General features: G+C 41.9%; 1 protein-coding gene across 1 annotated transcript in view; it reads right to left on the bottom strand.

Moving 5' to 3' along the window:
* Positions 1–450: 450 nt before the first annotated feature.
* Positions 451–25,164, bottom strand: part of kiaa0825 (KIAA0825 ortholog) — a 127,169-nt gene continuing 102,455 nt past the window's right edge. The window contains exon 23 of the mRNA XM_039802830.1: positions 451–1,436. Within this exon, the coding sequence (XP_039658764.1) occupies positions 1,253–1,436 (184 nt within the window). The 3' untranslated portion in view covers positions 451–1,252. The remainder of the gene's footprint in view (positions 1,437–25,164) is intronic.

The following is a 25,164-nucleotide window of genomic DNA, read 5'->3' as shown; positions in this document are numbered from 1 at the left end:
TCTGCAACACCAAAATGAAACGGTTTAATTGATATTTCAAATACAGAACATTTACAAAGACTTACTCTTGTTGCCTTTTAGCCTTTGTTCAGAGTCACAGGCAGAAATCTGTTGCTGAAAATTTTGTTGTCTATTGTATTCTCTAAGTGGTTTGGCGATCGCAGTCTTGCTTCATTTGCATTAAAAATCTAGTTAAGGAAAGGAACATCTCTCTCTGGAGCAGAAAATGTTGTCCCTCTGTCTCAAAGGAATTGGACAGTGTGTGCAGTAGCCTTTGTGAGCTGAAATTGTATTCTTATTGATGAAAAAAGTATGATTTGTGTTGTGAACATCAGATGTAACACGAAAGAACATCTGATGTATGTATTTAAAAATGTAATGCTAACTCCATAGTCATAAATCATCATAAATTAGGGATTGTACAGCGATCGCACACAATGTCCAAGCATGTTTAATTGTTGAAGTAAGAATAGCATTTTATTTCCATGTGTGATTCTAAAACATCTCATAAATAACTAATAAAGTCTCTAAATAACTAAATATGGACAAACTTGGAAAAATATACTGAGCAATCTTATTACACATAAAATAAATGTTTTCTCAGTTTGCACAAAATACTGACTGATATTACATAGTGGGGCAGATGTTTGGGACACAGCGTAATCAAAACATACATCATCTTGCTTCCCAACCGTAATATTTGATGTTTGCTTTCAGAAACCAGGAGAAAGTATGCTGACACACACGTCTTTACGCTCACTGTCTCAAAAAAACCCGACAATGATCACACAGTCCCATCTTGTCCCAGGCAAACAAATCCAGGCTCTCCATTTCCCAGAACTGATTTCTGGAGATGTGTTTCAAAAAGATGAAATGTGTCTGATGCAGCATTGAAAAGCACAGAAAGTTTGGCTGAGACGTGTGCATAAAGAGGGAAGCAACGTCTCCCTCACTCTTTTTGTTGTTCCACAGTTTCTTGTCCGCTCTCTCACTCATGTTTTCCTGCACACACATATGCAAACTCGTTGCACACAGTGCATGCACAAACCCAATTACACTTACAAATGTGCACACACACACACACACACACACACACACACACACACACACACACACACACACACACACACACACACACACACACACACACACACACACACACACACACACACACTCTGCTACCTTGAGAGCTGCAAGTGAGTATTACAAGCAAACATTTACAACATGATAAAAATTCCAACTGCCTGGGCTGTTATTGGGCAGCACTTTTATCGGATTGTTGCGTTTCCCCCTGGGTCTGCTTTGCCAGTGTCTCATCAGCTTCGGGAGGGTCCTGCGGTCCCGGGCCGCAGCAGCAAACAAAATAGGCTTTCTGAAGTTCCTCTACCATAAATTTCTCTCCGTCTTCCAGCTCTGCATTCTCCTGCATCTCCCACCTGGAAAGCATAAAGAGACAGAACGTAAGCTGTTTGAATAGCGACTAACATTTGTCACTCAGGGTTAAATGAAAACACACATACAGCACAGCAGACATAAATGTGTCCTCCACAAGTTATGTTGGTGTAGGAAGATTGGGTGCCCATATCTCCCCTCTATTTGTGTCTCACACAGAAACAAGAAAGGACCCACTGCCTGGAACCTGGTTTGGGTTCAACACAGAGTGTGGAGTAACCCGTTGTCCAAAATAAATTCTCCTACACACACACACACACACACACACACACACACACACACACACACACACACACACACACACACACACACACACACACACACACACACACACACACACACACACACACACTTTCACTTTTTATCTTCCCACATGGGAGTCTTCTTCTCTTTCTTCTTTCATGCTGTTTGGGTCAGTTTCAGTGGTCTCTGCTGCTGTGATAAACTATCAGACTTACAGTTCTGCACTCACGCAAACACACACAGACTTGCAAGCATCCACACACTGACACACACACACACACACACACACACACAGACACACACAGACACACACACTCACACACACACAGAATGAAGACTCAAGGGATGTTCTAGAGAACATTAAAACAGAAAAAAAAGAAATCCTTCTCATATCTTGTTGCTTCCCCGTCTTGTTTAACTGCTTCTAGTGCTGCTTCAGTATGTCTCTCCATCACATTTTCTAATTCTTAAAGCTCCAGAGTTGAATGGAGGGCTTCAATATGAAGACATCAAGGGTAGTCACGTTGTAATTCACTCTGCGTATTTCAATGGGATCTCTGGACGAGTGATTGTGGTCAATCAAATCCATATGGAGAGCTGGCTGAAGGCTGTCTTTGAGCTACCACATCACACTCCCTCTCCGAAGGAGAATTATATCTGTCCGACGGCAAATGATTGCATTTTCATTGCAATCTCTGCGTCTCCTTTTATCCCACCCTCCCTCCCCTCCAATTCCTCACTGTATCTTCAAACGTGTACCATATAGTTGTGCGTTGTGAGTGAGGCGTACTTGTGTGTAAGGAGGAAGAAGAGGAAAAGTATATCACGCATGTGTTTCATGCATACTAAGAAGCGGGCCTCTCAATGCAGAGCCCTTTGATGAAGTTTCAGCCTCTGTCATAGTGTGTATCTGGACAAATCAGACATCTTCTTCCTCTGCTTCCCAACCGCTGTTGGTGTAGTAATTACTGTCTGTAAGGGGAGGATCTGTTTATGTAAATACACAGATTTGACAAAGAGGTTCCATCTCATGCGAATGCATTCTCCCTCCGCTTTGGTCACTATTTTCTCTGTTTTTCTGGTCATTTTTGTGTCAGTCTGGATCGCTGTCTTTACTTCCGTCACAGAGTGAGTGGACTGTCTCAAGAAAAATAGAACAAAGGAAGAAGTAGTTAAGTCTGCCTCTTTGATGACTGCTGTAGACTCGGTTGGATGAATGCAGATGACTAACCAGGGGCAGACAAATTGTCCCTATGATATTTTTCCAGTGACATTAAATTAAAATCAGTTCTGCTAAATAACCATTATGGGATACAAACACTCACAAATACAAAACAATACAAATGTCACACAGTGTGCAAAACAAGAGCAGGAAGGGGAGTGAGGGAGAGCAGACAGCTATAGGAACGGCGGCCAATAAAGGAGGGAGCGAGAGAGGAAGGAAGACAGGAAGGTACGCTAAAGGTTTTTCAATGTTTAATTTTCAAATAGGATTAAGCAGAATGACATTTAGCTGAAGGTTACAGGCTCAGCATTGTCTTAGCTGATATTGATATGCAGGAGGCGCCCTGCTTGTCACCGGGACAAACACCGTTGATGAATGAGAAGCCTTTCCCCAGGAAGGTGTTAAGTGCAAATTTGAAATGAGAAAAAGGTAGAGAGGGAGAAAAAAAGAAGGAGCACACACAGACAGATTGAATTACCACGATAGTTGCCATGTATACTGTCACTAGATAATGTTGCCAAAAGTGTAAATTGTTCCGTGAAGTATAGGTTGCATATTGGTTGATCTCGTGCTGAAAAATGAGCCGAAAAATACACAAGGTGCTTTGCGGTGTGTATCTAATTTCAACAACTATAACACAACAATGCCTCTTAGAAATGCATAAGTAGGCTAAAGTTGACAATAACTTCACTGTATCCTCATTTCGGCAAGTTTTCCCCCGGAATTTACATCTTAATAAGGGAAGTCTTACCCTTTAATTCTTATGGGCTCTGCTCATTTCTCATGCATTAATACTGGAGCTGCTGACTTGGCTCTTCCTCTGAATACAGAATAGGACACACATATTAAGACTCATATATTTACAGGATTGATGCCACGGGAGATTGTCTCAGAGTGAGATGAAAAGGCTGGCTCAGATGTATTTCAACGTGAACATCAGTGTAAGCTGTCCTAATCATGGGACGATGCAGGCATGAAACCGAGCGCATCTCTCCTGATTTTCAGCTGATAATGAGTAGTGATGTTTGACAAATTAAGAGCATAAGCCCTGCTCAGAGATCATCCGGCAATCAACTTACTTACTAAATCTTACTCAACACACACCAGAGATGAAACTTTGATGTTCGGCTTCAGTGGCTCCCGGAGACAGAGAAAAACAAAAAAGGAGATGTAAACTCTGATGATGGACAAAAAAAAAATTAATATCGACAGAGAGGGGAAAAGAAAAAAAAAGAAAGAAAAAAAAAGGAGGAAACAAAACAAGGCAGCGCTACAAGTATAGACCAAGTGAAAGAAAGTGAGTGAGCAGAAAGTGCCAGAAAGATCTTGAGAGACAGTGGCCGGTGGTTTCCTCTGCAGCTGTCAGTGGGCTGAGTGGTTTCTCTCAGAGTGTTGTGGTGTTTGTGCTGCGCTGGGTGCCCTGCCTGCTCTGCCACTGGGACCGCTGTTTGTTTAAAAGGCTCGCCTGTCAAACAGAGAGCGCCACCGACAGCCAGACACTCTGCTAAATGACTCTGACAGCAGCCCTAATCAGAGGCTTCACACATTGCCGCAGGGCCTTGGAGGATCCATCATAACCCAAGCCTAAATATTTAAAGTGCTAAACTTTCCAAAGGTCAGGCCTTTCCATGCATGCCAGGGCGACATGTGTCAGAGTAGTAGGAGAGGGACTGAACAAGAGAGAGAGAGAGAGAGATTTTCAGTTTTAGACCTTTGGAGTAAGGTTACTTTTAGTGAAGAGACATAATGTTGACTGGTCCTGGTCCTCACATCTTCAACCATCTCTTGGGGTTAGAACCTGGGATTAAGATGAATTAAACAAGATTCTTTGTAAAAAATATTAACATTTTTCAGCAATTCACGACATAAAAACAGGTTTGCAACTGACAAGAGAGTCCCTCACTTACCTATGTCTCTGGAAAAAGATGAGCATTGATCAAAACTTGCGAGTAATTAAAAAACAAAACAAAAAAAACTAGCTTTTAGACAGCACCGTGTGAACAGTCTTCCCAGAGAAACCAGGTGATGGACGAACCTGTTTAACCTGACCACAACACGTTTTAAGAATTCGAGCAGCTCCTTCTTGCTGATGTCAGAGTTTGAGGTTAGGTGTTTAAAGGTGAAGAGTAAAGGTGAGGTCAGTGGATCTATGTAGTTGTTGGAATGATATACAGTATATACTGCAGAAGGATGTGTATCTGTGTGTCTTCTTCAGACCTTGGGTAACCATACTATGTCTATACTATCTCATTCCATGCTGACACTAGGCATTTGGTGTTACAGAGAAGCACAGTGCATGGGAATAAATCATTACAGGAGAGAGCACGGAGTCCTTCGAAAAGGTAAGAAAGCATTTGTGATTTGGTTGTTCAGAAAGCAAAGTCACAAATAGAAATCAGTCCACATTTCATGTCAATCTACATGGTTCCTTGAAAAAAAGCAGGAAAAGAATGTTAACTAATGTTGAGTAGAGGGAGACAGCGGTTGTACGACAACTTAAAAGAAAAACGAGAAGCCATATAAAAAAGGAAACAACAAAGATAAGTTATTAGTTGGGAATAGATATTGTACATTAGAATCTAGTTCAGTTGGGGTAACTGACAAGTTCACAATACAGGGCAAGGGGGTCATCTCTTCGACTCAATTTCCATTGAGAAGCAAACATCCAATTCAATTTAGATATGTGCCTGTGCCATGAGCCAGAGGGAGATTGTAACTGACAGCCATTGGACAGCCGGCTGGATTTGAATATTGACGAGACAGAGACTTGACAGAGGGGATTATGCTCTACCTTCTGACTTACTAGCTGCTACACTGATCCATTCTATTGTCAGATCAATTCAGTGTCAGGTCTACAGTATGTCCGTGCGGTGCGCTGATGCCACTCAGTATTAGACCTTACCTGAGATGCATCTCAATCCAAACTGATGTCCACTCAAAAGCTACAAGACACACACTAAATCAGCAAGGCCAAAGATATGCGATATCAAAGCAAATCTATTTCAAAGTAAACATGAAGTGGTAGCTTTCCTCTGCAGCAGCTGTGTTCAATATAGACAAACACAAATACATACACACAAATGTTGTATTACAATAATTGAGAGGATGACAAAACCTAACCCTAACCCTAACTTTGCAACTGCTAACCTATACCTTAAATCTTTCTAACTTAAGTAAGTCAATACTAGCCCTTTACATAGGCTGATTCTTTGGAGTACTTTCTAATCTTGTGATGACGCACGCACGCACGCACACACACGCACACACACGCACACACACACCCACACAGTGTAACTAAATACATTTACTCAAATAACGTACTTAAGTACACATTTTAGGTACTTGTACTTTACTTGAGTCTTTTCTTTTCATGCCACTTTCTACTTCTACTCCACTACATTTCAGAGAGAAATATGGTACTTTGTACTCCACTACATTAATCTCATTTAGTTACTAGTTACTTTACACATTAAGAACTTTGAATACAAAAAACATATGTACTTTATAAAATACAATGTTTTTACACAAATTAATCGCGCCAACATATATATATATATATATATATATATATATATATATATATATATTGTATATATATATATATATATGTATATATATATATATATATATATTATATATATATATATATATTTTGTATATATATATGTATATATGTATATATATATATATATATTTATATATATATATATATATATATATATACTATATATATTTTCTGCATTGAGTACTTTTACTTTTAATACTGTAAGTACACTTTTACTTAAAGGTCCCATGGCATGAAAATTTCACTTGATGAGGTTTTTAAACATTAATATGCGTTCCCCCAGCCTGCCTATGGTCCCCCAGTGGCTAGAAATGGTGATAGGTGTAAACCGAGCCCTGGGTATCCTGCTCTGCCTTTGAGAAAATGAAAGCTCAGATGGGCCGATCTGGAATCTTCCTCCTTATGAGGTCATAAGGAACAAGGTTACCTCCCCTTTCTCTGCTGCCCGCCCAGAGAATTTGGCCCACCCATGAGAGAGAGACATCATTGCTTTCAATGAGCACAGTGGCAGTTGGTCAAGGCCACACTCCCACCCTCCACCTTGCCCCCCCCTCTCTCCTCCTCAATAGCTACAGACACAGAAATGGCACATACTAAGGAAAGATCATTGTGGGACTGGCTCTAGTGGCTGGAATTCTGCACCAAGGCTGAATTTCGGGAAAGAGACTTCAGATACAGTATTAGGGGACCACTAAGATCTATATAAAAGCATCCAAAGAGCACCATGTCATGGGACCTTTACGTAACATTTTCAATGCAGGACTTTAACTTGTAACAGAGTATTTCTACAGTGTGGTATCAGTACTTTTACTAAAGTAAATGATCTGAATACTTATTTCACCACTGCGCGCACACACACACACACACACACACACACACACACACACACACACACACACACACACACACACACACACACACAAACATCTGCATTGTCCGATTTTATGAGTCTTGATGTATCACATTTGAGTGAAGCTCCAGTATTGTACACTTTAGTATCTCCATGTGTGTGTTGATGCTTAAACGTTTGTGTGCGCGTGTGAATGTGTGGGTCAAATCCACAGTCTCATCCATGTCCAACCAGCCTTGTCTCCCACCCAGCACGCACCCTCTCATCTCGAGGGCCGTCGAGAGCAGGCAAGTCATAGGACGCCTGATCAAAGGGCCCTGGACAGATCTGTGAAGGCCCTTTGAAAGGACATTCACAGTTACACAAGTTGACACGCTTGTACGTGCTTTGGCACAGGCACACACACACACACACACACACACACACACACACACACACACACACACACACACACACACACACACACACACACACACACACACACACACAAAACTTCAAAGACACTGTGGTTTTAAACTCTAAATCCAAGCAATGATAAGTCCAGCACATCAGACGCCACAAAAGGCCATTTTCTCAAATACACCACACACACAGAGATGCACACATACACACTAATGCTGAGGAGTCCAAACACAGAGGGAGGCTGAGGAAGAGGGAAAGGACCAGAGATTTAAGGTTATATATCTTGACTGAAAGGTTACACTCTAAAAGGTTGGTGTACTTTACTTATATCACAGTATCCTGTTGATTTGACTTATGTAGTTTAAGTAATGTACTCATTGTACAGTACGCTGGACACACAGGAGTTGTTTTTTTTAAGATATTCAAATTAAATATATTTTTAAATTTGTCAGCTACAATTGTATTAGTCACAACTGCATTGTTGGCATCTGCAGTCCTAAATTGAAACTTAATGGGGGCTAATGCTAATGTAGCACTAAAGTAACACTAAAAAAAGTAGTAAAGCTAAGTTAGCTAAGATAAGTTAAATGTCTATAGCCATGCAATTTCATATGAGAGCCCGTTCACCCAAATTGAAAGTTGTGCCTGAATTCTCCGACTGATATGACCATGCATTCGCACCATGACCACATATTACAAATCCCTCTGCATGGCTGTTTCTAGTTCCTCACTATTCTCTCCAGTCATCCAGGGGGAAAGTTTGTGTAAATTTGCAGTGGCTTAATTATTGAATAATTTAAACCATGCTCCAAATTAATGTAGTGATTTCCATATTAATGTGTTTGCCCACCGATTCCACATTTATTTGTACTGCGGACAGGACGGTAGCAATTATCACAGCATATCATAGCAGTTGTGCTGGTATTTCAGACATCATTAGGCTGCTTGTCCACCGCAGTGTGACTGTGAGTACTAGTCTATTGGACACAGTTTGGTGCATTCCTCAAATAGGCTCGCTGTGCTTTTGTGGGTAACATCTATCAAATATTGCTCCGGGGAGAAAAAAGGTGAGGGGCCTTGTTTGTGTTTGACAAGGTGAGGGTCCAATTTAGAGTCCTTGCTGTTTGTGAATGTATTATTACATGCAGACAACAGCAAATAACCAAACACCTGCCAAGTCTCCACAGCCAACGTCTGCTGGTCAGTGCAGCACAGTTACCTGACTGCTCCACATAGACACGGAGTTCTGTCCCAGGAGGTTGACAGCTCTCTGCTCCTCTTATCTCCCCTCCTCACCTCCCCCATTTCCCCCCACCTCACCTCACCTTTATTTTCTTCCTCCCCAGTCTCCCCACTGTTTGGCTCTTGTTAGGAGCTTGGCTGAGCAGGCTGGCACCTTTCACTGAAACAGCACCCAAGAGGAGGTTGTGACACGGAGAAATGCAAGCATGTGTGTGTGTGTGTGTGTGTGTGCTCATGTGTGTGTGTGTGTGTGTGTGTGTGTGTGTGAGACCTCTCTCACTCGAGGTACTGTAAATCATTACAGCCAGACCCTTCGTTAAGGAAGCCAACCTCTCAGCCGCGTCCTGTGTATGCCTGACGGCTGACACCACCTCTCAAACTCCCAACACATGGGGCATAACAATTATTTCCAAAAAGGAACCAAAAAGCGACTCCAAGTAAATCCCAATCCCTTTCTCCCATCTGATCAGCATCTATGTGTTTACACATTGTGTTTCTGATCTTTTGACAGGACTAAAATGAAAACCGATGCATGTATATCTGAGCATGAAAGCCTATCCTTATCTACCCCATATGACCACACTCTTCCTCCTTCCATCACCTTCCTCTTGTATGTTACTGCAGTAACGATGGGAGGCTAAGTTAGTTGGGCAGTCAGTAAGTCATTCAGCCATGGCAGGCAGGTAGGCAGGTACCTGTTAACAGCTCCAGTGTGCATGCAGGTCTCAGGGATCAAAGAAACTCAGCAGAGGCAATCTGTCTTCCCCCATAAACCAAAAAAAAAAGTCTTCCCCCATGACCCAAAGAGAGAGAAAGAGAGAGAGAGAGAGAGAGAGAGAGAGAGAGAGAGAGAGGTATACAGGGAGAGAGATAAATAGCAGGACAAAAAAGAAAAAAAGAGGATAAGGGCTATTACTTTAAACAAAGATAAATGTTCACAAAAAGATGTGCACATACTGTACATAATGTGACAATTAACATAATCTCATACACAAGCTAAAATGATACTAAGGGAGACAAAGCCTCAAGACTAACCCTAATAGGTCCTGTACAGAATGCGCTAAATATTAATGACTGTGTTTTCTGCACCACATGCCAGCTCCTGACTCTTTAGGGATTATCTTCATGAATTGCCTTAGTCCCAGCAGTTTCCCTGATTACTCCTCCGCTTCTTAAAATGGTTCCAGTCTATTTAAGACCCATCACTCTTTAAGTGTCCCATTATAATATCACCTTAATTTGTTTTTGAATAGTCAGTTTTGTTTTAACCTGCAAATTTGTCCAGCCTTTGTCCCCCTTATGTCCATCATCTTCCTTCCCCTGCAGTCCACCACCACACAACATTCGACTGTCTCCAGTCTAAGATTACTTGTTGCCTTCATCAGCCTCTCTCTGCAATCCACTTGAACCTTCAATACACTAGTCTATCGACCTCTGCCACCAGATGCTCTGCAGCCCCTCCAAACTTTGTCCTTTAGAGAATGATCATCATTAAAGCCCATAACATAGCATCTCCCTCAGTGTCTTGTGTCTGCATTTGGGTCTACTTCTTTAAACTTTGTCACTAAATGCATAAAATATCACCCATGAATTAATGAACAAAGCAGATTCAGATAAACAGTCAGTAGCTTTAGATTTGTGCCCTCCTCACACACACATGCATAAACACTGAGAACAAGCGTTCACTCATGCAATCTCCCCACTGAAAAGCCTACAGAAGGGAAAAAAAGTTGTTCGTTGTGATTTCACCTCAATGTGCTACCAGGAAATAGCCTATTACTTATTCAGTATTTTCTCTTTGTCATTTGTGCATAATATAAATTGTGAAATCTACTAAGGAGCGCTGAGGGTTGAGAAACTGTGACTTGCTCTCAGACAAAGGCCTCGCTCTTAGACATTGATCTGGCAAAACTTCTATTCAAACCCAGCAATATCTCATTTCCATAGCCACTATGAAAAAAATGCATATTTCATCATATTCTACTTACTTTTTATGGATTATGTAGTGGCTTATTTTGGTAAGTTGCTCGTGCGGTTGATGTTATTTTGAGAGATGGAACTAAAGAGCAATGTTGGAATAAAACTTACTGGAACCCTGTCACAAAATTAAAGACCACATCAAGGCTAATGTCCCAAGTTAACTCTAAAGACAACTTAACATGTCACAGCTATGACATAACATGCAACAACAGTTTCTGGGACATGAAATAATTGTGAGTGAGTAAGATCTTGGATTCCACATACAACAAAGTTTCATCAGGTGCAGTACCAACACTGCAGTGCATCAAATCAAGTGTTACCTATTCACAGATAAACTATCTGACCAATCACAGAAATGTAATCCATGCATGCTGTAATGTAACTGCATAGAAAAGCAGTGATAAATCCTTCTGATTGAGTTGCATTGGGAAAATTGATGTTTAAAAAGTTACACTATATAGCTTTAGACAGGTGAACCCATGCTGATGTAGCTTCATCATTGCAGTTACTAAAAACTTTAACATCATGCATTGAGGTAGTGGCCACCCACGAACAATATGAAGGTAACTGCCATAGATTTAAGGACTTTCTCTTCCAATACATGTCAGCAAAGAAAGGGTTCCTTTGTGAAGCACTTTGTTTAAAAAAAAAAAAAAAAAACTACACCCTGTACGTAAATCATCAAATACAACACCTTTATTTTAACAATATAAAATTGCTGTCAATAGTTGCAAAGTCTAGTAAAATTAGGGCCACCAACTGACACTAGTTGGTGTGGAAATCCTCACTGAGGGCCATACTGTTAATACAGCAGTATACAGGCTCCATTTATAATGACATTATTAGCAGCGGGCTCCCGTGGTTTTGCTGGGCCTGCAATGAACCGATTAGTCCATGCAGACATTGATCTCACCTCTCACTCGGTGTGTGTGTGTGTGTGTGTGTGAGAGAGTCTTTGGTTGGCTCTGTAATTGTGTATCAGATCAGGGCCTTGTTTTCTTACCAGTTCAAACAGTTCACAGTTCTGCCATGCTAATGGCAGTTTTAGGGGGTTAAGGAGATAAATAAATCCTTGCTGTCACCTCATTTAAAATCAAATGGCACTTAATTATAGCTGTATGTGTTTTCAAACACTTTGCATAATTTATTGTTCTGCTCCATCCTAATCTACAGATCCTTATCCCTTGTGCTCTATTTTACCCCCTCTGTCCTTATAATAAAATTATAATGCTCCCTCTCTCAGTTTTTCCTTTCTCTTTCTTGCTGCCAACAGCAGTGTGAAAGAGATAAGGAAGGCGATGAAAGGACGTTTTCGAGTTGTGCCTCACCTTGTAGGGATTTGATGTTGTAAAGGTCTATTGTCAACTCAGGAGAGCATACATGCACACACTCACACACATACACACAGCCCTCTGGCAGTGTTGCATTTCTTACAGCTAAAATACAAACATTGTCAAATTGTAAGAAAAGAGCGGGGTAACATCATCATTCATGATTTGGTTGCAGGCAAACATATAACAAAAAAAAACAAGTATAACATGCCGAATAGATTTTTTTTAACCTTTATTCATGTGATGTCGAGTTTTTCCTGCTTTGCATTCGTGCTGTACAAGCCCACGCTTTCATTTCTTTGTAGCACTAATGTGCCAGAAAGAGCAACGCACATTATTGGCATTAATGTACTAGTGCGGTGTAGGTCATAAAGGGAGGTGAGGGGCACTGATATGCTACTTTACTGGCTGAGGCTGCCATCATCAACACTAAATGTCAGATCACATCAGTCATTTTGTCTCTTTGGAGAGAAAATGGTTAAAAAGTAAAGTTGGCATTCTGTGGCGGTGACCTTGCCCACAGCTCAATGAGAATTTGCCATGAGATTAAATGCGTGTGCAGCTAAGACAGTAGGACAGAGGCAGCACCTTCAACAAGGCCTTAATTAAAAAACATGCAAAATAACATTATTGACAAAGATGGATTTAATTTTGAAAATAAATCCGATTCATGTTATTCACCAAATAAGTAAATGTAGAGGAATTAGGTATTAGAGTCACTAATAGATTTGCCTCAATATATTGACAACCAGTGTAGAGACAAAATGGCACAGGCACACTTTACATCCATGACAAAAGTGAGAATGGACACTATATATAAATTAGTTAGTCATAGTGGAGTATACATCTCAGTTTACATTCATCATCACTATCTCTTTGCAGTCAGGGAGCATGGTGTACTGTACAGCTGCAGCTGCTGAAGGGGGTGGTACAGTAATTGTCCGGCTGTACACTGGATCAGAAGACAGACTTAATCCTTATAATCAGTGGATTTTGATTTATGAGTGTTTACATCATTCAAGTAAATACGACATGTAAAGAATTTAAATAAGCAAACAGAGGTGGCATCTGAAACGTTATCATTTTCACAAACCACTGATTACAAAAGCAAGTAAAAGCTCCCACTGATTTGAGGAAGCGGGGTAAAATAGAACACAAGCAATAGCAGCATTTTTCCTTTCTGTACACAAAAAAAAACAAAGCAGAACAAATAGGCCTTCGTTGCAGAAGTATCTTACTTTAGTCACCTTGGGCAGACAAATGCCTTTCATATAAGTTGGTGGAGAATCCTTTGTTGATGGATCCCTGCACGCACACGCGCACACGCACACGCACGCACGCACACACACACACACACACGCGCACGCACGCACACACACACACACACACACACACACACACACACACCAACATAACACCTTCATCAATGAGCCTCGGTCAGAGTGAATTGGGAACAGATTGTGTGTGCATACCTAGCAAGGTGTGCATGTGGCTTATTCAGAAGCAGTAGCTGTTGCAGCGTTACCATAACTAAGTAATGGATGGAAGGAGCATGCAGTTGTGCATCCTCTCTATGGGCCTTCCATCCTGGGCCAGTCGATGGAGCGGACAGGCTGGGCTTAGTATATCACATAGATCCTATGGCTGGACAGCACAGCAGACAGATGCAAGTCAATAGGAGGGTGCTGCTTTTGAATATTCACTCTAGTGTTCAGTGGTAGGCTGCATGTTAATTGGCCACACAAAAGTAGAGCTCTGTCTTCGATGCAGATTTTGTCAAAAGATTCCTAGAATGTGTGTGTGTGTGTGTGTGTGTGTGTGTGTGTGTGTGTGTGTGTGTGTGTGTGTGTGTGTGTGTGTGTGTGTGTGTGTGTGTGAGAGAGAGGGTGTTGGCTGTGGGTGAGTGGGTGAGTGGGTGTTGGCTGTGGGTGAGAGTTGAGGTTGTATTCTCTTTATTGAGTGACTTAACAGCTGGGTCACTTAAACAAACACAATCAATGTCAGTCAAGTCAATCTGGGTTCCCAACACAAAATTCATCGCAAATAAACTAATACCTTATCGTATAAACTTCAGACAGACACTGAACTATATAATTACAATAAAGTAGATTGCTTAGCCTCAGAAAACTATCAATCATATACAGTACAGCCGTTCCAAACATATTCCCTAAAGAGAAGCATAAAGATATTGCTATCGAGCTTTCAAAATGTCAGGGCAATGGAAACCCAGGCATGGTGCAATTACATAATGATTATTGCAAAAAAGTTTCTCCCCCTCATTCAGTGTGGCTGTAATATGCAGTGGATGGCCATGGGGGTTCATTAGTGAGAACAGGCTGCTGTTGAAAAGCTCCAGTTTCACCTCTGATCCCGGCTAATGTGATTTGGACCTGAGATTGGTAGTGGAGAGATTAGATGCTAGCTCACCTCAGGGTGGGAACCAGAGAAGGAGACATACATCAATGTTGTTTGCTTTCAAACTCAAACGTCTTCTCACCTCTAATTTGCTCTGAAGCATCTGCAAAAAAAAAAAAAAGTGTTGAGAAAGTATTTGTAGTCTAATTTATTTTGCAGCGACTGAGTGTTGGTCGGGCTGAGCGGGTGCTTGCTAATCCACTCTGTTGCATTTTGGAGTGCATGATTTGAGCTTTCATAACAAATCAATTGGTTTGTTGTGAGTAGGACTGGAGGACCGATGAACAGCTACGGATGACAACTGTGTTAGCATTCTCCTCTCATTACCTCATGGCTTAGCCCAATGGCACGCACTGCCAGTCGCAATGTCAGGCTACTCCTTCTTTCATTTCCTTTTCATTAAGTCTCTGCTCTCTGTGTCACTTCTTAGCCTCCATGCTTACAGCCCCTCCACCTTCGCCCATATACTCCTTGTGCCCCCTCCACCTCCTCCATTATGTCTCTACCTCTTCCCTTTCCCTCATTCCTCTCATTAGGTTATAGTTGTGGTGATTTGTCAGAGTGGCTGTGTTGATTAATAGGCCGACGGAGCCCCTATATTTGGGGGCTGTCAGCGGGGCTCCAGAGTGCCAGGGCCGCCCTACTGAGCTCCCTCACCACCCAGGTGGCCCCATTTGGGCTAAATGAGCTGTGAAGGGTCCCGGCTATGCCCGCCTGCCCCACACTAAGACGTAACGCTCAAACACACACAGGCACAGACACAAAAAGGCACAAACACATGCAGGCACACACACACAGACACAGACAGACACACACACACACACACACACACACACACACACACACACACACACACACACACATCTGAGATGCAAGCACACACACACACAGGCACGCTCACGTACTCAACACCCTGACTCTCACTGCCATGCACCCCTGCTTTCCCACATGATTTGTCACACTCCATCAATAGACAATAAGTTACTGCCACTCTAGCCTGTCAATGGGCCCTGTCTTCAGCAGACCCTCTATGGTGTCTCCTAGCCTGGGACAAGGGGGGTTGGGTGAGGAAGAGTGGAACAGGGAGAAAGTAGTGAGCGTGTAGTAATTGAGTATGAGAAAGGAAGGGAATAAAAAGAGTTAAGGAGAATAAGGGGAAGAAATAGTGTATGTGCATGCAAGATAAAAAATAAAGACCGGTAGATAGACAGAAAGAGAGACAGAGAGGATGTAGGGGATACTAGACAAATTGCTTTGCTATGCACCCCACATCCCAGTGGAGGGCTTACAGGGCTCGTCCTGATGCACAGGCAAGTAGCCAGGTTCAAGGCAATGGGAGTCTGAGCCCGTATGTCTGTTCGTGTGTGTGTGTAGCGAAACATGGTTCAGCTGCTCCAAGCCAATTGCCTGGCCTTGGAGTCAGAGGCGGGCTGTGTGCACGAATGCGTGTGAATGCGAACGTCCCTCTTTGCAAGATTATTTTTGTCCCCCCAAAACTAGGAGGGGGAGACCTTGGTGAATGAGATCATCCTGGCACATTTGCACACACACACACACACACACTCCCACTAACGCACAACTACGAGTACACACGCCTCCTCAATGATTCAATCTGATGATGGGTATTGGAGGGGAAACTGGAATCTGTGAAGGTCAGAAAAGTCTGAACAGTAACATCCACCACTGCAGGCTACTGCCACTGTCTGTACTCCTACACTGTCATTACTGCTGGCCGGCTAGCTCTCATTATCAACTTACTTCATCAAATACACTTCATTATCAGCTTGTCCTTAACAGACAGACCCTCCAGCAAATGACAGAGTAACTGGTATAAAGTGATTCCTTTTAAAGTCTATTCAATGAACAGGTCATAACACATATAGTCCTCTGCTATTAGTTGATCTGTGATTTATACTTGATTGGACATCTGGAGGAAGAAAAAAAGTGGTATGTTTCTTCAGAAAACACAGTTTAATTGTACCAATGGATATGCATTATAATTACATCTGAGGTGATTATAGTCATTATGAAGTCGTTATTTCTGAGACTGTTGAACATATGAAAGGCGGATGGATACACTGGCTGAATAGACAGCTGTTACTGAAGATGTAAGTAACAGCCCTATCACGCTGGCAATATGGACGACCATGAAATTAAGACTCAACGTATAGTAATTATAATGACAATGAGCTTTGTTCGACGTGTCAAGTATCAATCTAACACTTGCCAGGCAGCTTTCATATCATAGCAAATAGGCAGTTGTCAGGCGGGGCCGTTGCCAACCATTGAACCAAACTATTCATAAGCCGGCCCTTGTCATTGTGCTTAGCAGTTGACGTAACAGTAATACACACATCAGCTACATGTGCCCTCATGCAAATGAGTGCATTAGAGCAGACCTCAGAGCGGAGCGTGGCCAATAAATCCAGCCGGGGTGAGAAATGTAGCCTTTACCATGTGTGTCCAACCCCATCTATTTAACCTAATTACACACACCATACCAGGTAATAAAAGTCTGCATGCCATCAATTCTGACATCTCATCCAGGGCCCTGCAAAGAATGTCTATAAGGATGTATAAATCCTCAGGATAGTGATCTTCTCTAGGTGTAAAGAGGTGTGTGTGTGAAAAGGTATCTCTGTGACACGTGTGTATGTATGTGCATGTTTCTCGGTGTCTTTTTAACTATATCTGCGGGTAATGTATTGGAGCACACGAGGGAGTGAACACGTCCTCCTGTGTGCAGCTGAGTTGTAAGTCAGCTTCAGGATGCAGGAGATGCCACAGAAAGAGATGAACCCACCGGAGTTCAACCATCCAAAGTGAAAAGACAAAACAACTAATGGCTGATTCAGACAGTCGTACAATATGTGAGCAATCCCGGGTTTTGGCTGGCTGTCTTTCCTACCCAGGTGTTTCACTTTGCTTGCTGACAGGCCCGTCTGTCACGACTGAGGTCGGGCGAAACCTAGCTGCAGGTACTTTCACTTTCCAACGTCACGCCTTGCGATTGGTTTAAGAAAACAGCGCAGAATTGCTGAATGGCCACAGCCAGTGTTTTAGCCATAGGCGGATGGAGATAAATAGATGTGGTCACAGTAGCTTCACTCGCACTCACTTTGCCTTTGTCTGCAGCACACCTGAGCTACATCTGACCCCCACACCACCCATGAATGTGGATCCATGAAAGAAAGGATGCAGTGGTGAGGTGAAGCAAGGCAGAAAGGGAAGGACGAAAGACAAATAGCTGAGAGGTGATGAATCCCATTGTTGGAAGATGTCGCTGTGAACCATTTCTTTTCACCTCCGTGGTTAATTGGTAGAATGAGGATCAATCATGTCAGAGTGGCAGCATTATTGCATTTTTACACGATTGAGTATACTGGCTATTGGATGAGTCAAAGGAGCTTTTTTAAGTAAAAGAAGCAATAATAAATAATAATAAATAAAAGAGATATAAATATTAAGGAGATCACTACAACTGCGGCTCAGTGGCTGTACAGCCAAACTGAAGAGTAATTCAATTCAAACACTATTCACACTACATTGTTGTGGATGTGGTACCTGATATTTAGTTATATAAAACACTGAAACTGTACTGTAAAATTAAATAAAGAAGACCAGTTTATATACCTAAATATCACAAATATCAGTAACGAATATGTCTTAACAAGTAAACATTGGAACACCTATAATGAAAAACACAAGACTGACTCCATGTCTCTCTTTGTTATTATTTTGATGGCATATAACCCGCACAGTCTGCAATTTCAGCTCCCTGAGAAAAAAAAAAAGGGAAAAAAATAAATAAATAAAAGCATCACCACACCTGGATTTCCACTCCAGGATGTCATCCATGGAATTTAGCAGAAAAGCTAATCCATCAAACTCTGTCAAAAGAACAGTGTGGGTGTGTGTATTTTCTATTAAAAGGGATTACTCAATTACCAAAACAGACCTGGTTTGAAAAGCCAGCTCAGAATATACAGTTTGGTAAATTGATTTATGACTGATTTATCGCACATAAGCCTAAGACAGTGTTGGTGTTTGGCTAAGTGTGTGCCTGTGTTACAAACAATTACTGTTTGATATAGCTGGCGAAACGATGGTGAATCCGCAGCAGCTGGTGTCAGAACATCAGGCAGTCGTGGCCCCTGTCACTGTAGAAAACGCTAAATGGTTGGGATTGATAGAGGAGTTTGGTGGGAGGATTGATGTCTGCCTCACTGCACTTTGTGCTTATTCTGAAAAAGGAAAAACCTGAGATAGTCACACAAACACTTTGCACAAAAATAAAGATATGAAAACATAACTCGCAACATATACAGTATTATTCGTGATTATACACACTACACACACAATGCCAGTTAAATGGCGATTCCCTGGTTGGTTTATAAGGATTATGCTCTTCTTTATTATCACGTTTGGTGCATTGTGCCTCGACTCTCTACACAGCACCCAGCTTCAAAGCTACTCCTGTGCAATTGTTGTCTCAGTCACCTATTATAAACAACGCATTTTTAGAGAAAAGGCTGTAATTGTGCAAAAGTGTGGCACAAATGGCTTTGTAACATTACTGTTTGCCTTTCTTCAATGCAACCCATACACAGGACCTTGAAAGCTCTCGCCAATTGTAGTTCTGCTTTCATCAAGCATAAAAGCTATGTTTGCGATTGAGCTTTGGTGCTATACTGTACCTTTTCTCGCCTTTACCCCCACCCTCTCCGCCTTGTTTCATATGAGTGCACAACCACAATGGCTTGAGTAATGGGTCCAAAATGCCTTTTCCCTGAAGAAAATCACAGTTTTTGTGGGTCACGTAGAGGTAACTTTGAGACCCGAACAACTTGAACAGACTACTGCCATTACTAATTCCTTTTCTCTCTCTATTCTAATAGTAACACCATTCTCCGGTACCTCACAGGCCCCATCATTTAGTCTGGCTCAATACAACAAACACACATGAGAGAGAGAAAAATAAGAGAAACACAGAGAAAAACACAGAGAAAAACACAGGGAGAGAGAGAGAGAGAGAACACAGGTCAACCAGAGCTTTTTTTCCTTGTTTGAAAATGTCAACATGAAAGAGAAGCTTCTCTCCATCGGTGGGGGCGTGCTGGTGGGCCGTGGATGTTTCTCTGCTGCAGAATGAATCAGGGTCCAAAGCCAAACCATGAGCAGTCGAAAATAGCCTGGTAACTGGGTGGTTATGGCATCACATCTTTTATGAATCAAAGCCGCATGCTTAGTGCCCACCGGCTGGCCTTGTTTGCTGCATTACACTATAACTAGGATGTATGGTGGGAGAAAAGTGCTTGGGAGTTACACTGGCTCAAAAACTAAAATTAGGCTACTGTCTTGACTTAAAATCCTTAAATTTGGCATGTAAACGACAAACATCCTCTCTTTCTCTCACTGTCATTAATAGCTGTAAATTGACTCAAGACACTGCCTGCTAAGCAAAACTCTCACTCGCATCTCACCTACTGCTGACGTAATATCCTTTGACATGCATCCTCTATCACATATTAAAGCGTGTTGTGGGTGTGAGCATGTGTGTGTACGTTTGTGCATGTTTGTAAGTGTGTACAGGCTGTAGACAGTGGCCACTGGGAAATCAAGGAGCACTTTGTCATGCATCCTTAAATGTGTGACACTGCGTCTCATGAGACGGCGCCTGATTGGTCTACGAGGCATCAAAGAATGACGGGTGAGTGATGGTCTCGAGGGGATATGGAGTGTGTGTGAGTTGTATGTGTGTGTGTGTGTGCTCATTGGCTGGGGGTTAGAGACACAGGACAGCACGGTGACATGTTTGGGTGGCACCCTGTCAAAACCAGCTGGCGACGTGTCGTAATGCTGCCATCAGGGCGTCATACGCCACTCAAGTCTCACTTTTCAAGATTCACAACGTTTTAACCCATATGTGAACTTCATTTAAATAAGGAGAACAAAATTCGAATTAGCTTTTAACCCACCAATGACTCTTTGCACAGTGATTTGTTAGACCAAAGATATCATAATGAACACATGTCAACATATTTACACGTTTCTAAACTGTACAGCTAATTTCAGACTGTAACTTTAATAATTACTTACAATGAGCACACAATGGGAATACGTTCAAAATCCCTGACCACCAACATTACAACCAAAGCAAACTCATGGTTTAAGTTTCAAATAGAATTCTTACTGGTGAAAAAGCAGGAATGTAACTATCAAACTAAAAGGAAAGGAGTGCTGTTAAATGAATCTGTAATGTCCAGTGTATTGTATGATGGCATAATCTATTTACATGTTCAGCTGCGGTATACCTAATGTTCTGTAAGTTGGATATACTTCATGTCCTAAAAAGTATTTTGACAACCTGCAGAGAACAGGTGTGAGCTTTAATTCTGATGGACTGATGGCAAAACACTGAACGTTACTTGATGTTCTAGTGAAATAAATGTATATGTATTCTATTAAATTCTAATTTTGCTGCAGTGCATCTCTTTGGGCATTTATTTGAGGGAATCAAACAGTACACCAACAAAATGGACAGATATGCAAGGTACATAGTCAATAGCTGTTTTCATGAAGCTAAAAAGTTGAATATTTGACACCTTAAAATGCAGATTGTGCATACATAGTAAAGTCAAAAACAAAAGTAAAACAAATCGCGGAAAGATAGTTTGTGGTATGACAGTTTGTGTATATAATATATCAGATAACCTGACTCATTACAATTGCAGTGTGTTAAGCTCATAGTTTGTTTTTAATGCAGGAAAAAAAAACAGCTTCATCCTCTACTGTATGAATTATGTCCGGCTTCTGTAAAGAAGAGCTGAAATCCAAAACCAACAAGGGGCAGGCATAATTACCAAGCATGTCCCTCATATTTACTCTCTGTTAATAAGCTACTGACATAGAGCAGACAGTGGCCCGTCATCTTCATTTTGCGTTTATTTTTTACTCTGTTTGGTTGTTGTATTTTCTCAGCAGATAAGGACTGGCACGGAGTGAGAGAGAGAGTGTTTAACTTTGTCTCATTCTGATCGATATTACCAGCTCTTACCACCCGAGAGATGGAGAGAGGGAAAGAGAGAGAGAGAGAGAGAGAGAGAGAGAGAGGGAGAGAGACAGAGTGAGAGAGGAGGAGGATTTACGCTGGCACCGCATTTTTGTCCAATTAATAGATTGCCAGTGTGTTGCGTATTTTGCATGACAAAGGAGGGTAATATTAAAGTGCCATTTGTAATGAAAATGCACTTTGCAAATTAAAAAGTGCAGAAACCCAATTTTTCCTACCTCTTTAGGAAATAAACAGTCCTTAACCAATTAAAGCGCATTGTAATAATTCCATGATTTATTGCAGGTTGTTTAACTTTCAAAACTCGGCTAACCTATATTAAGGTCACAATCCATCATGTCGTGCATGGAGTGCTACGGAGTAATGGCTGTTGTATTAGCTGCTTTTGATGATAGTATGAAAGAAGTATTAGCACTTGTCAACAAAACTGCTTACAACATAACATTAGCATGCATGAGCTGCGTCGCCTATTCATTATCTTGGCAGCTCCACACACGCGGTTACTGCCTTATAAAACATTTTGCCAGGCCGAGAGCACACACTCACTGTTTGGTTTTGTGATAGAGTGGCAACATGCAATCCATGGGGCAGGCTCTGGTTGCAATGCAAACAGGCACTGGAAAGAAGAAACAGTCTCTATGACACATGAGTGAGGAAGGGAGGAAGAGCAAGGGAGAGAAAGAAAGAATGAGGGATGGGAGGGATAAAGGAGATCACTCTCCATCTTTGCCTGGATCAGTTAAGCTTTGGGTTTTGTGTTATAAACACACCAGAAAATGTCCACTGGCTGACAGAGGAAGAAAGGGAGAGAGGACAGAGAAGACAGAATGGATGAATGCACTGCAATGTTATGAAAAAGCTACCCGCTTTTAGAGTTCAGCTGAGGCTGAATGATGACTGGCAAGAAAAAGGTAGCGCCGGAAGAGAAATGGAAAGAAGTAGACACAGAACAAGCTAAGCTGTGAGGGTAACATTTGGAAGGTTGTGTAGGCAGATACAATGTGGTGAAAGAGCAAGCTTCAGTGGTAAGTAGTAACCGATTTGAAAGACAGAAAGATGGACATGATGAGGGGCTTGAGAGTGAGACACAGGCTGAAATAGAATGAGAGCGAAAGAAGGAGAAACAGATGTAAACACACAGAGAAAGAGTTATAGCTGAAGGGCACGGCAGGGTACCAGCCAGAGAGAGAAAGATGCAGAGATGCAGGGCGGTGTGACATGGTGACATTTGCCTCCACAAATGGGCTCTCTGGCTTTCGCCGCGCAGTCTGGTGCGGTGCCCCCCGACTGTGAGCCAAGAATGCACTTAGCTCAACAAGAGCAAATGAATGGCCCTGTTTTGACTTCTACCATTACACTCCTTCTCTCTGATAGCTGGTGCTGGGCAGAGTGAGTCTTTGTTGGAACACAGGGATCCTGCATGTTTAAACACCCCTGCACCATGGTCTAATTAGTGTGTTAAATCAGCAGTTGGATAATATGTGGATTCAGTACTCCGCTCTTAATTCTGTAGTTCTGGTTCATCTGACTTGTGTCAACATAAAGTGCATTGTTACATCTAGCAATACACTCTACATAAACCAACTTTAAGATAAAAAAAAACAGTAAAGCAGATGCCAATTTAACATCCATTCTCACTTCTAGACATACTGTATGTTCTCATTGGATCCCCATAGAACCATGTTGTTTACTACCCACAGAGAGGAATCTGCACATCTACCCACCACGAGCCATGCAAACACCTGACAAGCACACAAACGTGTCAACAACAGGCTATTTAGCAGCCAAAGCCACCACGCCAGCAATGCAATGGAGCTAATTGCATCGCTAAGGATTCACATATCCTAGGGCAGCACCGCTAAACATCAGGCTAATATTATTTATTTAGTTTTTTTCCCCCTGGAAGTCCATGTTAGACACATGTGCTCATCCCTTGGAGGAAAAACACAGAACTCTTCTCCCCTCGTTAGGGACAAGAGAGCTCATTTAGAAGTAGCATTGGCATTTGTTTTCCTGTTTCAACTGTTCAATGACAATTATTTAATACTCTTTGTGTATCATATTTTTCTGTTTGGGGAACCTGAGTTAGATAGACAGTATACTGATAAAAGAATAAAAGTGATTATTCTCAAACATGAAGTAACATGTAAATGCTCACTGGTTGCACTGAACGTGTCTCTATGTCTCTGATCACTCAGTCGACCCCCCTGTGCATGTGTTGATTTTTTTTTTTTTTTTTTTTTTTTTATCTCTCTCTCTCTCTCTCTTTTTTTTTTTTTTTTTTTTTTTTTTTTTTTTTTTTTTTTTTTTCTCTGTGTAGCTCCAGCTCCCTGATGATTATTCATGTGCATTTAACTCTCAAACAGCCCCTCATTAACTGTGGCTTGCTGGACCATACGTTGGGCCAAATTACGCAGCTTTGACATACACAAACCAGCAGGGGGAGGGGGGAGGGAAAGGAGTCGTCGGGATAAAAGGCCTGGCTCTCTACTTGGTCCTCTCTAACCATAGATAATGGCTGCCAACATGTCTGTATGGTCTTTTAAAGCAATCAGCACTTGCACTTTTAGAGAGGTGGGGGCAAAGATGGGGGGAGGGTGAAGAGCAGGAGGCGAAGAAGGGAAAAAAGGGTTGTATAGGGGCAAAGACTGAGTCAGGATTGGACCCTCACCATCAAACCAACAGGCAGGAAGGTGGGTACAAAGTAAAGTCAAACATTTAGACTAGAGGCAAGGGATTTTCTGAGTTGACGTAGAGGATTGCTATCAGGGCCAATTAAATGATTTCATTTTATTTGATTGGTATCATCAGGTGCACCAATTTTCAAAAACGCAAAATTGTTTTGCATTAAAACACTGCAGCAATAAACAGCAGCCAAGAGTTTCAATTAAAGACGCAGTAGGTAAGACTTATAAAACTAACTTTCTGTCATATTTGCTGAAACTGACCCTATGTTCCAGTAGAACTACATGAAGCAGGTCATTTAAAAAAATAAATCCGGCTCCTCTGGCACCAACTACAGCCTGTAGTGCGATTTGCAAAAACCCACAACTCCCTGTTCAGATGCACCAATCAGGGCCAGGGGGGGTGTCTAACTGCGTGTCAATCACTGCTCATGCACACGCATTCATTCTCCCTTGTGGGGGGAGGGGCTTTGGAGACCGTTTTGGGCTTTAGCGGAAAGGGGGAAGGGACTGAGAAGCTGTCGACGTTAAATTCTTTTGGCTAAGTCCTGGATTTCGCAATCCTACCTACAGCACCTTTAATGATGCACACAGACAGTTTGTGATTTGTCGATTTGTGTCTTTTCTAGCGACATTTTGCAGGTGCTGCAGTTGGCTGAAAACTTTTGTTTTGTTCATGCTGGGGATGAAGTGAGGCTGTCCA

The sequence above is a fragment of the Perca fluviatilis genome, chromosome 6, assembly GCF_010015445.1.
Source record: "Perca fluviatilis chromosome 6, GENO_Pfluv_1.0, whole genome shotgun sequence".
Classification (NCBI taxonomy): Eukaryota; Metazoa; Chordata; class Actinopteri; order Perciformes; family Percidae; genus Perca; species Perca fluviatilis.
This window is presented reverse-complemented; position numbering and strand designations above follow the sequence as displayed.